Genomic DNA, 16946 nt, shown 5'->3' on the forward strand with positions numbered 1-16946 from the left:
CATGTAACAAATGTCAGACGTGAGCACAGTGTGTATGTGTAGATGTTGGACCATTGACAGCATGGAAGCAGCTTGTTGAACTAATAGCCTAACTAATGTGTCTACATTCCCTCTCCCCCTCCTTCACCCCGTCTTCCCTTTGCAAAACTGACATCTGAACTGAAAAGAGAGTCGAGGGAGGGAGAAAGGAGGGAAAAAGAGGAGAGGAGCGGTTTGACAAGTGGCAGACCCTCTCACCCTCTCGTCTGACTCCATCTATCTCCCCCTATCTCCCTGAGGGTTCGTCTCTGAGGATAGCGCAATGATGAATAGGCCTGTCTAAGATAACCTAGCAGAGACCAATTAGAGAAAGAGAGAAGAAGAAGAAAGATAAAACAGAAAAACAATGAAACTAAAGCAAAGGATAGCGAGAGGCATAGAGTAAAGAGAAAAGATGGTGAGGGCAGATAGGACGACTGGGGTAAAGTGGAAAGTTTAAGACAATGCATGCTGAGAGTACTGTTGTTTTCATGTGCGTGTGGACGGGCTGTCAGTGCTGAGGGAGCAGCAGTGTGAGAGGAGCGGCCTCTTAAGTCTTAACCTCATCTGCTGCTGTAGGAGAAGCTTTGACAGCAGAGGTGCACAAACAGGACTGACCCTCACAGATATACTTCCCCCTCCAGTGAAACCTTTCACTGCTGTGCTACTTGTTCCACATGTTCCTCCTCCTTCCCACTTCTCCTGATTATTATGTTAATACTTCAGCATGAACCAAGCTAAGAACCAAGAATCCAATGGATTAGGTTTCAGAGACTTTTTTAAAAATCAATAAATGTACTAGTGTTTGTGGATGTTTGCTAGGGATTGTTTCAGTTCCTCATGCTGCGCTGTTTTTGGACTGCATTTCCCAAAAAGAGTGGGCTGTACTTTTGCTCTTTGATTCTTTTACTTTTATTTTAGGTCTTTGATTTTATAGTTCATGTGCACTACTTTCTGCTAAAATCAATACAATGCAATGTTTTGATAAATGTGATTGTTACAGTTATGTGGCACTGTGTGTCAGTGATGGCACAGCATGAAAATACTGTGTTTGAGAGCTTCTTTTAATGCTCACTATAGAGTGAACTCTTAACTATACAGATAATAGTGAATGTGTGATTGTTTTTTTTAAACAGTTTGTTTTTACCTGATCTTTACAGAGTAAAATCTTTTGCTAGTCAGAAAATGATGTTATTAGGTCCTGACAGCATCAGTAGGTTTGTCAACAGAAAGAGTTCGTATCAGGAACGTCTTGCAACATTACCTGCGCAGACTAAGAAGACAATGAAAAAAAAGCTTTCCAGGACTTCCCGCTGCACTTTGATTCACAGGTGAGCTCTGGGAAATGTAGACCAAAACACCCGGGAACATTTGTTAGCAGGCCACAATGACACAAAACAGTTTGGTTTTTAAAAAAAATGTCTAAATAACATGTCCCCAGTGACAGGATAGCCTAATGATACTGGGGTAAGGTGAGCCATGAGTGCACGAGGTAATCAATCTTTCATCATCCACACTAAGGAAAAGGATCCAAATGTCAATATAGAGTTCAAGAGCAAAACCGAGATTTTAAGACTCCCTGGCTTTTCCACAGTCACCACTGCTACATTCATGTCATATCAGCATCACTGTAGTTTATGAGTTTCTAAATTGTGAATCACATCAACTTTCAAGTCATAATTACTTTCTGAGCTCTCCTAGATACCAAACCTCCAGCTTAATAAAGCAGAAATGCCTAACAACCACACAAGGATGCGTCATGTCAACTTGGATCCACTGTTCGACAAATTAAACACAAATGTAATAGATATTCTTCTGGTGACAAAATCATTCGTTTTAAGTCTAGCATGACCACCTATGCAACCACCCAATAGGTAGGTAGAACTTCATTGATGCCACAGTGGGGAAATTCCAGTATACTGTATCTATACCACTTATCCTGTACAGAACAGTGGGAAGAAGCCAGAGTGCATGGAGAAAAACCCTGCAGGCATGGGGAGAACACACAAACCCCACAAAGAAAAGCCTCAGTCAGGATTTGAACCCAGAACCTTTTCTACTGTAAGGCAACAGCACAAGCACTGCACCGTTGTTCCACCCTATACAATCACACTTTTGTCTTGTCTAATAACAGGAATGGTTGGATGTCCAAAACATGAAGATCTTTTCCTTTCCCATATGATGTGAATACTGCAATATAGCCACTAAACACTGGCTCCGTATGCAACACCATTCTGGGATCAAATCCCAATAATAGCTCTGCCAAGCAAATTTTTCTCCTTCAAATAAATATTTGATAAATGGTCTCCTCACTCTCCACTTTCAAAACAAGAGAACTCTCCTTGTCCTCCTCCAGACCATCTCTGTCGTTCTTTTCCCCCATCTCTGATACAACTACAAACACCCTGCTTCCCATTTATCATCAACAATTAAACAGTGTGAATGTAGACTACTTCATAAGCACGGAAGGGAGGATGAGGAGAGCAGGAGGAGATGAATGCAAGTGGAATGAGTCAACAGTGAGAAATAGAGAGGAAGGCTGACAGCACAATTAAGGTTTTTAATTCTCTGCTTGAGTGGGCCGGTCCAGTCTTTATGCTAATTAGAATGCCACGGCCATGTAATAAATCTCTATGATCCAGCCTCATTTCCTCTCTGAATCACTGTCTCTTTTACACACACACACTCAAACACACCAGCATAGAAAGTTCAGCCATTACTCTTCATGGCAGCACCCTTCGACTGGAGTGTTAACAGTTTTGATAAAGCAGTTTTTTCCTTGCAATTTGAATGCTTCCCTGAGATCTGAGAGCCATGGCATGTCAGCACGTACTGTTTACTGGTTGGCCGAGCATTCACCGCTTTGGCTCAGTGCCTATACTACATGTAGTTTCTCTCCCTGTTAACTCCCTTTATTAGTGTTTTTCAGGAACATGGTTTGCATGCCCTGCGCCGCTGGACTGCCACACACATTTAAAGACGCTGACCCAATGAATGCAGAAAATTCTCTTATTCCGCTCCCTTTTTCTTTTATCCGCTCATCTTTATTTGACAGACATGTCTAACGATAACATTTGCAGATGGGAAGAAAACAGCACAACAATCTACAGATAATTGGGGCCACATTTAAAGATGAGGGGAGAGAAAATGAGAGAGACAGATAAATAGACAACTGCTGGCTGTTTGTTAAAGTAGTAACTAGCAGATTTATTTTCACCCTCATTTAGGTCACAAGGATGCACACTAATCAGTGCCCCCCCAACCCCCACCCCAGCACACACACAAAGTATCCCACAGCCAATTTAAACACAGAATCTGTGTAAAAAATCAGCTACCGTTGTATGTTCATTAAATAAATGAAGGTAAAAACAGGTTTAAACAAACTGAGGTGAATTTTTTTTGTTCAAAGAGACAACATTAATTTAGAGCAGAACTCAGGTTCGCTGCACAACTCTACGAACAAACATTATCGGTCTGGTTTTGGCAGGAGGCCCCTCCAGCTTCTTCTGCCAGTTCATCACTCTCTCACTTGAGGTGTCATTGTCGGCCATTTTGTGAAGCGCAAGGATCAAAATGGCCACCACTCCCACAGCCAGGGCCACGTGAAGCAGGTACACGGCTACCTGGAGACAAGTGAACAGCAGGGAGATGCAAACGGTGGCAATGCACCAAGGCCAGGCCAGGAGCAGCAGGAGGGAGTGATGGAGGGAGCTGAGGACAAGAGCCGGGGTGGACAGGAGGAGTCTGAGCAGTGTGGAGCTCAGCCAGGAGTACAGAGAGAGGGGAGACAAGAGGAGCGATACTACTGCCTTGCTCATGGATTCTGCCTTGAAAAGCAAATGCAAACAAAACATAATATGACAATATTGATGAAAAGCAACTGGCGTCCATTGTAGCAGCTGTTCCAAACTTTTTGCTGTTTCAGGGCAGGTTGCATTAGAAACAACCTGTGATCATATAACTCACATATTAACATTTTATAAGTTGATAGAAAGTTGTTGGTAAACATTTGCTTATTTACGTATCTGGTAAATGCAAAGCAAAGTTATCATTCACTTGTTTCTGGTCACCTGGCAAATTTGCATCTAATAGCCACTTTCTGTTAGCACTGATTTTGGTTTCCAGCCACTCCTAAGGGAAATATCTGGCTCTTTAGCTGTAAGCACACCACTATCTGTGCTTGTCTGCCATTCAGTCCTGAGCAGGTGGCTGCTGTGGCCAAAAACAACGCTATGAAAGCAAAGAGTGAGAGTGAACTGAAAGGGTCAGTTACTGTTATGGGCCACTAAACCCAAACAGGGATCAATAATAATTTGTTTTTCAGTATGAGAAAAGCCTTTCACAAGTGTTATTATAAAAAGTAGCACTAAATGAATTGTATCAGTACATTAATTTCTTAGGATTGTTTATCTTTAGCCTTGAACAGGTGAAAGTATTCAGTATTTTACAGGAAAAAATAAAATTGGAGTAATGTTTAAATGAAGTTCTTATCCATTTTTGACCCTCAGCTTTATACTGGGTGTGGCTCTCAATTTAGAAAGTAAACTTAGAATCACTGTACTAATTAGTTTTAGTTTTCATTAACTTACCTCACAAGGAAATTCATGCAAGGTGTCACTAGACGTCTGTGCCTTGTGCAGCCCTTAAAAAAAATGAACAATGCACAGATATGTGGGAAAAAAGACAAAAAAAGAAATGAATGTGTCATGCCTCAAAAAACAGCAAGCGAAACGGTTGGACCGTATCAGTGTAACAGCACTTCTCAAGAAAAATAAACTCACATAGGAAAAGGAGAATGAGAGCAATTGCCAGCAGAAGCCTCATTTTTGCCTCTACACTCAAACCTGCACACAACAAACAAAACACACAGCTGCTCTAATCTGTTGTAGCACATGATTCTTTTATGACAGCAAGTTTATCAGAGCTTTCATCTCTACTCACTCAACACTGCTGCTAAACTGGACTTACTGTGTAAAGTCCTCAGCTTAGGTAGGAACTCCTTTAACAGTCTGCAAAGTCTGTCAGTTTTAATTCATTAATCCTCTTCAGGGAATGAAGGACACACTTGTTTGTTGCACTATTCAAACAGGTGTGGACTGAACTGCAGATTATGAAATAGGGTAGTGCAGTGCCCCCTGTTTGATTGGAGGAACAATGACAGCAATCAGAAGCCATAGGCCCTGATCCATTTTCCAAAACAGTTCATGAACAGCATGTAAAATGGCTCTGTTGAACAATTAGTTGTCTACAGGAGAGGAAAGGAGAAAATGGAGAATGACCAAAGAGGGGAGGGTCTCTCTCTCATTGAAGCTAGTGACATCTGGCTGTTAGCCCAGCTGTTGTTCGCACTATATATATACACACACACACACACAAACAGCTCTGATCACCAAGCCTCAACCCAGCAGGAGTCATTATGACCAATGGAATAGTATCTAACCTTCACCACACACTTTCATTAAAGCCCCCCCCTTACCACCACCTCTCCCCACATTACCCTTCGCCTCCCTGATGAGACACCAAGGAGAACCTGCCACAAATCCCCATCAGCGGCAACACTATCATGACTTAGTGGTATCTTGCTGTATAGTGAGGAGAGGATGAGAAGGCTCTTTTGTTTTGTGCAGTGATTATCATTTAGTCGTTCAGCCAGTCATAACGATCACTCTCCTACAGCCATATGTGCTATAACAATGATTATCCACCATTTTAAGAATCAAGGCAAATTCATTATCCCTCTTTGTAGAACATAGGTTTTAATTAGATCAATGGTTGGCTTCAGGATATGAACCTAGAACCTGCTGGCTTCAACAATATTCCAGGTTACTGAATTATAATGCCAGAACACGGTTGCTGCTGTGTGCATCTAGTTTCCATAATCACAAGTCTGTTCATCAGGTAAGTGCAGGATATGTGCTTTGAGTCTCAAGGTAAAGTGAGAAACATTGTTCACATTCAACTTTTTTCTTTTAGCAGAAAAAGCTGAGAAATATTGTCACCAAGCTAAAAGTTAAAACGGGAAGTTGAACAGAAGGATGACAGAGTGTAAAACACACCACTGCTCCATCAAACTGCAGATTGAAATAAAACAAACAAAAAACAAAAAAAAGAGCGCCTGATATCATGAAGTGCCTACATCCACCTGAATCATCCATCTCCATAAACAAGACATTACACTTGGCAGAAATCTTTTATTTTGTTTACATTGTCACTAAAATGTGACAGTGAAAACCAGTAAGCATCATTAAATAAAAGCAGACACTCATGTAAACATTATAGCAGAGTTATAAACACATACATAAAAACATAAATACATGAAAACAATGACAGTAAATCAGTAACATTTTTAAAAATCTATAAAGAATAATAAGGGTAAAGACCGTTAATGCTAAGATCTGTGCATCAGTTGATAAAAAGTGATCCTTTACTCCTGGATGCAGAAAGAGGCATTGCATTACACCAGGTTAGAGGTATCCTGTCAGGGTTAGGCTGAGGTTATGTTAAGCCTAATAAAGACATGACTGGTTAGAGCGAAGTTTAGGTTCAGATTAAGGTAAGAAGAAAAACCACTTTCCTCAGAATCTCCTCCCGAGTCTTGGGATCAAACACTAACCGAAAGGCCAGTGATGTGGGAACAGAAAGTAACATTTCCAAGAAAATGCATTATTTAGAGACTGGATGTAGAGAGGATGTCTTCCACCAGGTGCTTATAGACCCAGGCATCTCCCTTCAGCCTCTTGCGGCGAACCCCGACGACCTCTGGTCTCTGCAGCAGGCACACCTCTAGCTCAAACGCCAGGGTTACCTTGCCAAAGTCGCCCCAGGTTCGACACTTAAGGGTATATCTAAATATAAGGTGAGGAAAATGACAGAAATATTAGTATTTAATCAGTGATGGAACGATATGGTCAGAAAGGGGGAAGATGAGACAAATGATTAAAGATTTGTATTCTTACCCTTTCAGAGTAAAGTCAACACTTTTCTCTGGCAGGATAGAGAGGATCTGGTTAAGGACCTGGTCTGGGTTGGTTTGACTGGTCAAAGTCACATTGTATTGTGCCTAGAGAAAGATAGAAGCTGATCACAAATGCTGCCTGAATTCTTTGTATTTGTGTAGAAGAGTCAAAAATAAATGAGTAAGACATTTACTAAGCAAGAACACCAGGCATTCTTTGGCTCCAACTTGTCAGCTGTGAGGATTTCCTGCCTTTGTCTGTTCATTGTTATTTTAAATGAAAATGCTCGAGTCTAGGCCTGCTGGTTTCTACATGAACATACCTTGATCTTGCGTGGGCCATCACGTAGGGCTCGTCTCTTACTTGGGGTGAGCATGGTGATCACCTTGTCCAGGCCTCTCTCCAGGGAGCCAAACATCTTCCCGCTTCTCTTTTTCTTCCCGCTGTCTCCTGTAACAGCCATGTCCAAAGACCGAGACCTGAAAAGCGAAGACTCTCAAACACTTTGCCGGGTCATTTGATCAACCTGCTCCTACCAACACTCCACAATTAGATGATGGGTTTATATTTCTGTATTAGCACACCGAACCTGTAAAGTGTATTCTGTTCAGCACTCCAATCATTTAGGTGATTATCTGATTCAACCTGAACTTCTGAACTGTAAACTTCTCCATCTTGTCCTGCTAGTGGCAGTATTTATCTCATTCAGTTGCTCACACACACACTCCACTCCTCTCCTTTCACTCCATCCATCCTACAGGTCACTCACCTTCTCTCAGGACTGAAGGCCAAGATTTCAGTGTTTGCAGGCTCTTTGTTCTCTACTGCTCTCTTTTTACTATGCTCTTTAGAAGTGCTGCCTCCACCTACAGCACAGAAAAGTGAATTAAGACAGCTGAGAAAATATGTTCGGTCACATTACATACTTAAACCCCATCATTACAAACTTCAGCACTGTTCAACCCAACATATATTTATTTTAAATTCTAGTAAAAATAGATGTTTCTAAAGATAACCCCAACCATTTGTTGATTAATCGATCTGCAGACTGAGAAAAATATTCAACTGTTTAGATAATCAATTCTTTGTGTCATATCAAATACAAATTTTCTAAGACTGACATGGTAAATTTAATATTTTTGACTGTTGGTCAGGCTTTAAAAAGTAAAAAAATAAATAAAAAGACATCTGAATAAGTCACCTTGGCCTATAGGGGCTTGTTATAAAATATCTAAAATCTTGTAAAATCTTAGACCAAACAATCAAGAAAATGATTGGCAGATTAATCAGTAATAAAGAATTGTTAGTTGAAGTCTCTAAGCATGCATGTCAGTGGATGTATGCAAAATGAAGCACAAGACATTTCTATTTGATGGTACATCCACTGAAAAACTGCCTGTTTTGTCTTTGAATATTTCACTCAGGATCTCATATTTGCAGCTTCAATAAAGACTGAAAAAACGAAAAAATTATGATGCCACTCAGAAAATATGTAAATAAATTCCTTGGTCAACCTCAAACCCACTAAAAATGAAACAAAAAAGAAATGGAAAAAGGATAAAAGGGGATTAAATGTAAAAACACTGGTACAAACCTGGCCTTGGCAATGGAGATGTGAGCACAAAGGTTCAGGCGTACACAAAGAAGTGGTTGCATTCCTTATGGGGACCTTACATTGACTTACATTCACTTCCATGACATACCCTACTCATAACCATAAGCACTTGCCTACCCCTGGCCTTAAACCAAGTCATCACCCTAAAAGGTCAAGGCAGAGTCTCCTCCAAGTGTGCGTAAACAGGTTTTAGTAAACAGTGCGAGTAATACAGGCAAACACACACACCACACATGCACAAGAGCTAGGCTTTAGTGGCAAGAGAACACATGTCACTACAGCCCATGTGGGACATCGAGCCAAGGAAAGAGACAGCTACACCTGTCACAGCACACGCCGAGGGACAGGCACACAGACTATGGTGTGTGGGGGTGTGTATGGACAAGTATGTCAGAGGCAGTACGTCTGCACAGTAGCTTAAAGAACAAGTGGCTGTAAACAGAGCAGGGCTGAGCTAGTTTCCAAGGGTTTAACACCAACTAGGTGAGCTGCAACATGTTAGCGGCTTCTGGCCGAGTTTATAGTAGAGACTAATAAGGGCCGGACATCTGAGCTGAGAATTCACTTTGACAAATAATTAGGACTTTAATGATTCTCCATTCACATTAGTGTCCATCCTTCATTTATAGATAAGCGAATAGAATTAGCTTGCCTGATAATAACCTCACCTTTGAGTTGACAATGATAAGTGTGTGTGAGTGTGAGTAAATGTGTGTGTCCATTTTCATTGGCTTAATGACAGCTAAATCATACAAATATGAGTGGCTTTGGGATAAAAAAACAGGGCCAATAAATGGGTTTATTACCACAAGACAATTTACTTGCAAATGTGTGGCATGTGGATGTGGCACTTGTGATTATGAGAACTGGATGTGACCGAGAGAGAGAGGGGGAGAGATACATAAAAGAGCAATATGAAGGGGGCAGCTGGCTAATGCAAATAATCTAATAGAGATTGTACTTCAATCCCTTGTTTGGAACAAAAACCAATTACAGTATACAAATAATGTCTGTGATGAACTCAAACTGTTGTATTTATTATTCTTACCTTTAGGTGTGACTGCACTGGCTTTGCTGCCATGGACTTTAACATTTTGATTGGGGGTGGTCAACACATTCTTGTTGGGACGTGCATCCTTCTTACAGGAAGCTGGAGTTCGAGGATGTGGCAACACAAAAATGTCAACATCTTTCTCCTGAACAGCAAGATTCTCCTTGTTTTCACTGGCTTGTTCATGGTCCCTCCTCTCCTGGTGGTACGATGTCGTTCGCCCCCTCTCTGGGGTTTGGCTATAAGCACATCTGTTCTGCACTGATGGAGATACTAGTCTCTTTAGGAGGAGAGTGAAATGTGGTATGAGTACATTTTTCTGAAGAGTCACAGATCTTCTCCCTCACTGCTAAAAAGCATGCACTCAAATTTTTTTTTATTGAGACTCGTCATTCTAAGCCTAATCCTATAAGGACACATAACGCAGCAAAAGTATCCATTCCTCCCAACTTCCACATACCGTATCTTTGTTGCTTGAAACTCCATCTAGCCAACCTCTGACCCCCACGGGTGTATGTTGTGTGACTGAATCCCATGGGCAATCATCAATGTAGTCTGAGCCAAAGTCAAGAGATCCCACAATCACAGCATCTTCATCCTCACTGAAATGAAGGGCTTCCTTAGTCTGAAATAGAAAAAAAAAAAATAAACACAAAAAGCCACATCAACACTGTGGCACTGGGAAACAATAAGTAAGAGCCACATTTCCACCAGATGAACATTCCCTGGGGAGCAGAAACATTTTGTGGAACATAGTTCCTCTACTTGCGTTTCTACTGGAGGATCCAGGGTCTAAATTTAGTCCCGGTGTGTAATTCTCCCAACAAAAAAGTAAGCATTTCACTTGCATGTGCAAATAAAAGTCTGTCTGCACCTAATGCAAAAAATTATTTGGGCACTGATGCAACTGACAGAGTTCCTTGCGCTTTCAGTTTTTAAGGAGCATTTTATCAGTAGGCCTACACAAAGAGACCAGGGAGTGAGATTAGTGGATTGGAAAATATGGTTTTAGTGTTTGTAGAGCGGCTTTTCCTTGTGTTTGACCCGAGGGAGGAGCTGAGCTTCTCCACACACACGAAACACAGCAGGCAGAGGTTGCGGAGGAGGGCATGACATCGGCTGAAGTGAAACATTACTCAGAGAATCCTTATGCTCGTTGCTGTACTTGCAATAAAACCTCAGCCAGTAAGAAAAAAAAAAAAAAAAAAAAAAAAAAAAACACCTGAGAGAGAGAGCGGGACAGAGATAGAGAGATACTTTATTGATCCCGGGGGAAATTCAGGTGAAATGCACATCACAATGTGCTCGAGGGACTTTTACCCTAGGGACAGTTCTTGGGCTTTAGCTCCTGGGAATAAAAAGTATCAGGGACCTTCTGGTGGAAACAGGGCTTCTGTATGGTAAAAGGTATAGGAATAAGGCCTGAGTCAGAACAACCAGGTATAAAACAGAGTCAGTAGCCCTAAAATAAGTGCCCAACATAAGAGTCTGACCTGTAGTCCCTGATGCAGAGGAGAGCACAAGTCCTCACAGACAGCTGGCTCAGGGCGCAGGCGGACAGGCTTTCCCCTCTGCTTCTTTGACAGCAGCAGCAGGTAGGTGGCGGAGGTGTGGTCATACCGCCACTGCAGGAGTTAAGATGTATTAAACTGCTTGTCTAACATAAGCTATGCAAAAATATAATATTTACAAACAAACAATCTTAGGACTGGGGGGAAAAAAACCCTTATGCATACATTTGTTGTGACTTTGCCACCAAAACCCAAGCCAATTAGCAGTATGGAATATAAAAATACTACTATTTAAATATGTGCATAGAAGGGTGCATACCTCATTGACCAGTGCTGTGGTGCTGTTCCTAGATCGTTTCATGTTGACAGCCATCTCAGTGATACAATCCTCATCTATATAGCCAAGCTAAAAAAAAAAAGCCAGACTGTTCATACAAAAACTAAGACATATCATTTTCTTTTTAAAGTGTCATCAGTAAAACAACAAAACTCAAAACATAATGTTCATGTTTAGCATTATGGAAGAGTTTCAGAGAAATTATGTGGTGGCTGCACAAGAAAAGGAAAACCTTACTAATGAATCAAGTTTCCCCATTTTAAACCAGGAGGCACCTGTTTAAATAAAACACTGCCGTTTCACAGTTGTGCAGCTTTATTTATGCATATGTATGCATTTATAAAAGCTTTCTGCCGTTTGCATGTGTATACCGGCTGTTTGCTGTACCACTCCACGGGACTGTTGTAGTCTTTCATCACCCAGGGATGGTCCAGCAGCTGCCGAACAGTAAGACGCCGCTTGGGGTCCACCTACAGGACACAAGCAGAAACTACAACTAAGTATGTAAAATGGAGACTACACAGTCTGCAGGCAAAAAATATTATTCAGGTTAAAAAAATAAAATAAAATAAAAAATCTATCATATTCCAGCTATGTACAATGGTTTAAACAATTCAAGTTAAAATTCTTCCCTCCCATTCCTATTATAGCAAATGCATGATGTGACAAACACATAATTCAGTTCTACTGTGGTTCAAGAGCAAGAGTGCAACAACTAAATTTTTAACTCATGGACTGTTTTCTGGAAAATAGTGAGAAATTGTGAGAGAAAAGAGGCAGAGCAGGAGACAGATACATTTAGACAATGGAGGAAACTGAATACATACCTGCATCATCTGATTGAGGAGGAGGATACTACCTGGAGAAAGCCAGTGTGGGTTGTCATAGGTACCTCTCTATAAACAAATACACACGCACACACAAACATATGTAAATGAGACTTAAACAAATATAAAGGTTCCCTTAACCTATGTATTTGTATAGGTGGTAATATTCCAGTAGTGTACACTACCAGTCAAAGGTTCGGACACACTTTCCCATTCAATTCAGTGGGAAAGTGTATCCAAAGTTTTGAGAATAAATTGACATTCAGACTGATCCAGAAAATATCCAACTCCCTACGTAGGGGGCTGCATTGGTTGGGGGTGAGGGGTTCCAGAGGAAGCGCTGTAGGCATGTACGATACAGCCACCTTATGATGAGTCAGGGTGAGTGGCTTTGTTCATGTTTCCAGCCCACTAGTTTCTGTTGTGTTTTGGTTGGCCATGCTGCTGACATGGCCTATTCTACATCAGCTTTGATAGATAAAAACAGTTTAACACTAACAAAAACACATAGCATGTCATTGTAGTGCATTAACTATGGCCCATATTTGAAAGTGAACAGCAGCGTGTCCCAAATTTGAGAATGAATAGCAGTGAATGATCACGCTAACAAAGTAAACAAGAGTCTTCTTCCCGTGGGCCTATATGCTCCGACTGTTCTCCATATGCGATTTGTCAACACAGTGCTTTTGCCAGATGATGTCACTGTCTGGTGCAGCAAAAGCTGAACCAGATCCAACTTTTTCACTGCATGGGGCTGCGCCATTTTGCTGGAGCCCCCTGTGGTGTTTGTGCTGGCTGAAGTGAATGCAACCCAATAGATGGGAGAGCTGCCTAACAGTGCTCTTACTGCAATCTTCCTGAAGAGGGCCATGCAGTTATCATCATCAAAGGGCAGGTATCCACAGAGCAGAGCGTACAGCAGCACTCCCATACTCCACACATCAGCCTGGAGGTTACACAGCAGTTACGATTTCACAGCTCAGTTCACTGAATCATGCACCAGCAAATAATGTTCAAGACAACATAAAACTGCGGCACAGGCAAATAATAACAAATATTAGCAAAAAAAATTAAATAAAATGTATCTTTTGTGGGTTGAAAACACAATCCCAAAGGTTCTAAACCAGCAGAGAGGATGCATCTCTCACCTCTGACCCAATATATGCTTTTCCCTGGATGAGCTCAGGAGCAGCATATGCAGGGCTCCCACAACATGTCATGAGCTCATAACCCAGACCTCCCTAGGAGATGACCACATGATAAAAAAAGACCACACAGCATGTATATGCATACTGTTTAGAGTAAGTAATTATGCAGACATTGCCTCCACCAAAAAAAGATGGATTGTACATATGCTGATGCACTCATAAAGAGACAGGATGTGGTAATGTACCTTAGGTTTGGCACACAAGCCAAAGTCTATGAGCTTCAAGTTGTGGTCTTCATCAATCAACAAGTTTTCCTGAAGTTCAGAGAGCCAAGAGACAGGAGAGCAATTGCACCAGCCATTAGAGTCATATCAACCACACACAAGCAAAGACATTTTTCAAATCGTCTCTCGTCATTCTTTCACACACAATCAGTGGTTATTCATACCGGTTTTAGATCTCGATGTGCGTATCCTTGGCTGTGGACATAGGCCATTGCAGACACAATCTGTCTGAAAAACACCCTGGTCTCCTCTTCTGACAGACGGTCCTTTGCTATGATGTAATCAAACAACTCCCCACCAGGGCAGTACTGAGACAAGAAGGAAAAAGTGACTCAGAACAGCCAAATGAATGAAGATGGCATTATCATATTTTGTTCTTTGTGTGCTCACCTCCAGTACCATGAAGATATGGGTGGAGGTCTCTATGACCTGGTAGAGACGACAAACATGCTGATGACTCAGGTTCTTCATGGCCTCAATCTCCACCTTGACACGAGGTAGGTCATCCTGAGGAGAAACGTGACAAGCTTTTCCCCCCTCTGTGTATATGTAACTTGTTGAATTGCAAATTAATTTTATGTTGCTTCTGGTTAGTCTTGTGTTTTTCTAAGGTGTGAATTTTAAATAATTTTTTTTTTACTAATATTTTATGCAGACCTCAGGGGGACCACTAATCTTCCACTTTGTGGTAGACGATAAAAACCAAAAAAAGTTGCAATAACAGCAAATAAGTCAAAAATTATGGGTCAGTCATTCCAAATAATGTTTACTGAACACAATCTGAAAATTGCAAATTTGGGATTTTTTATCTTAGTTTTATTTTATTGTAATTGTTGTGCTACTGTTCCGAAAAAAGTGTCACAGTGCTCATCCCTTTGGAGTGCATGAACTTGTAATATAATAATATAAATTTAAGATAATATACTTCCATAGACTACAGACATTGTAAAGACTACTTGTCCTCAATAATAAAATGCAGTTGTTTTGATGGGGAGGTTTTTACGACTTCTCTGTAGGGCTGCCTTTTTTAGTTGAAACATTTACAACATTTTCCCGTAGCCTGCTAAGTGGACAGGTCTGTTTCTGACTCACCCCTAGATCTTTTTTATTCATGACTTTAATGGCAACCTTCTCCCCTGTCAGGATGTGTCGACCCAGCTTGACTTTAGCAAAGCCTCCTGTAAAAAAAAAACAACATGTTCATGACTCACACCAGATAAGATACGATACTGACAACACTGTAAAATAGTCATTAATACTGACGATACCTGAGCCAATAGTCTCATGAACCTCATAGTATTTGTGGAGTTCGTCGGCTCCGCGCTGCTCCGTCCTTTCCACAGGCATCCTACAGCCTTACGATGGTAGACTTCTCTGCAGTGGGAAAACGGATTTTAACAGCAATGTTAGCACCAAACTCGCTAAAACACTCGGCTACACTGGGAAACAGTCTTAACGTTAAAGTTAGCTACTTTTCTGTCGCTAAAAGTCTCTAGCTAGCTAGGTAGCTCAGCTTAACAGCTAATGCAGAACTGGTACAAACAAAATTCATCAGCGCCACCATAATACCTTACAATACCTTAATAAAGTAACGTTATTAAAAGCTGCTATACCATGAGCTCATTAAACGAAGTTTCCTAAATATGAGTGAGAAATTAGGTGAGACCCGTTAACAAACCATCTGTCGAACAGAAAAACCCTCACGTATAGCAGTGTTGTTAAAGAAGTTTGAATTTCGTGCGTCGACGTTGACAGCATTTCCTGTTTCCGGTACTTAAATGCTGTCGTCCCTTGTGGTGAATAATGGTACTGCAGCTATTAAAACAACATACAAAGATGATGATGATTCAACTTTGTGGTCATTTTGACTGCAGTGTGTTTCGCTGTTGAATTGTATCGCAGCCAAGAGGTTTTTTATTATTATTATTATTTTAGTCTACCCTCAATATAGATGGAGTGGACAAAATATTAAAAACACCTCTCAAGTGTAAGTAGCCCATTCAGATACTTTATTTACAATCAATCTATTAATCAAAGTGAAAGTACAAATGCCAACTAAATATCATTTACAAGTAAAACTTAAACATTGAAGATGTTTCCTAAGTAAAAGTACTATAAAAGAATTGTAAGGAAAATGTAATTAAAGTATTAAAAATAAGTCTATACCTTGTATATTATTAAATTATTACTCAAACATTAATCTATAAGTAGTGTTTTACAGTTGTAACTGGTTATGATAAGTGTTAAGTTTTAACACTGGGCTGCAACTGATAACTAACCTGATTATTTTCCTGATCAATCCATTTATTATTTGGTTTATAAAATGTAAGAAAATAGTGAGAAATGCCCATCAGAAAACTTAAAGTGAACTCAAAGTGCCTTGTTTGTTAATTTTACTGTAATTTAGTGAAAGAAAAAAAAGCAGAAAACCATCACATTTGAGAATCTGAAAATATACTTGAGCAATTAATGAGTTTGCAAAGAGAAAATAATGGGGGTGTTACCACATGTTGATGGTAACATCAACAAACGCACACTGTGCTGATACAGATTTATTCTGTTACAGTTATATTATTGCATATCATATTATTGTATTATAATGACTGGTGAATTAATTTGTAAGTAGCATTTTGATATTGTAGGTGGTCAAGGTGGAAATGGTTTAAAATTGTATACACTTTTCACTTTTTATGATAAACATATACATACATATACTTCATAAACTGATATTTCCTTTGTGTACACCATCAGTGCAACATTATTTGATTCAATTACTTAAAAATTGAAAAAAAAAGACAAACAAAGCATACCATTGCACATGGATGTTAATGCCTGAAAGGTAGTGGTTAGCTGAACGATTTACCTGCAAGCAGGGGCAAGTACACAGTCTGTGGGATGCAAATCATCTTGTGTGTTGCAATTTATAAACTGTTCTGCTTGACCCTGTACGTAAGTTGTGGCAGTAGCTGACCAGAGACCTGTACTTATGTTGTCAGAAAGTGTGTGCCTTCACCTGCACCAATCTCAAGCATGTAATTAGGAAAAGATGAGAGGCGAGTACAGAGACCATTGAACACATTTTAACACACCCCCGCCTACAGTACTTGTCAGCCACCTGTGATGATTGTACACAGCCACTCTTACTGTCACACTTTTAATGTTGTACTATAAAGAAACAGTAAGTATTTCTCTTTTGGTT

General features: G+C 40.4%; 1 protein-coding gene across 3 annotated transcripts; it reads right to left on the reverse strand.

Moving 5' to 3' along the window:
• Positions 1 to 6239: 6239 nt before the first annotated feature.
• Positions 6240 to 15526, reverse strand: melk (maternal embryonic leucine zipper kinase). Of its 3 annotated transcripts, none has more exons than XM_020624218.1 (18): positions 15452 to 15526; positions 15016 to 15121; positions 14840 to 14925; positions 14138 to 14254; positions 13912 to 14055; positions 13709 to 13777; positions 13464 to 13556; positions 13163 to 13261; positions 12316 to 12384; positions 11860 to 11958; positions 11471 to 11557; positions 11134 to 11265; positions 10101 to 10265; positions 9638 to 9920; positions 7744 to 7840; positions 7297 to 7453; positions 6975 to 7078; positions 6240 to 6863 (listed from the first exon to the last, which is right to left on the reverse strand). In XM_020624218.1, exons 2-18 carry the CDS (start codon positions 15092 to 15094, stop codon positions 6686 to 6688), a joined length of 2058 nt encoding a protein of 685 aa, XP_020479874.1. In that variant the 5' UTR covers positions 15095 to 15121; positions 15452 to 15526; the 3' UTR covers positions 6240 to 6685. The 3 variants fall into 3 exon arrangements, with proteins under 3 accessions (XP_020479874.1, XP_020479876.1, XP_020479875.1); XM_020624220.1 differs by having other exon boundaries at positions 15426 to 15488; XM_020624219.1 differs by lacking the exon at positions 15452 to 15526 and adding an exon at positions 15361 to 15444.
• Positions 15527 to 16946: the final 1420 nt, after the last annotated feature.

The sequence above is a fragment of the Monopterus albus genome, unplaced genomic scaffold (assembly GCF_001952655.1).
Source record: "Monopterus albus unplaced genomic scaffold, M_albus_1.0 scaffold322.1, whole genome shotgun sequence".
Taxonomy (NCBI): Eukaryota; Metazoa; Chordata; class Actinopteri; order Synbranchiformes; family Synbranchidae; genus Monopterus; species Monopterus albus.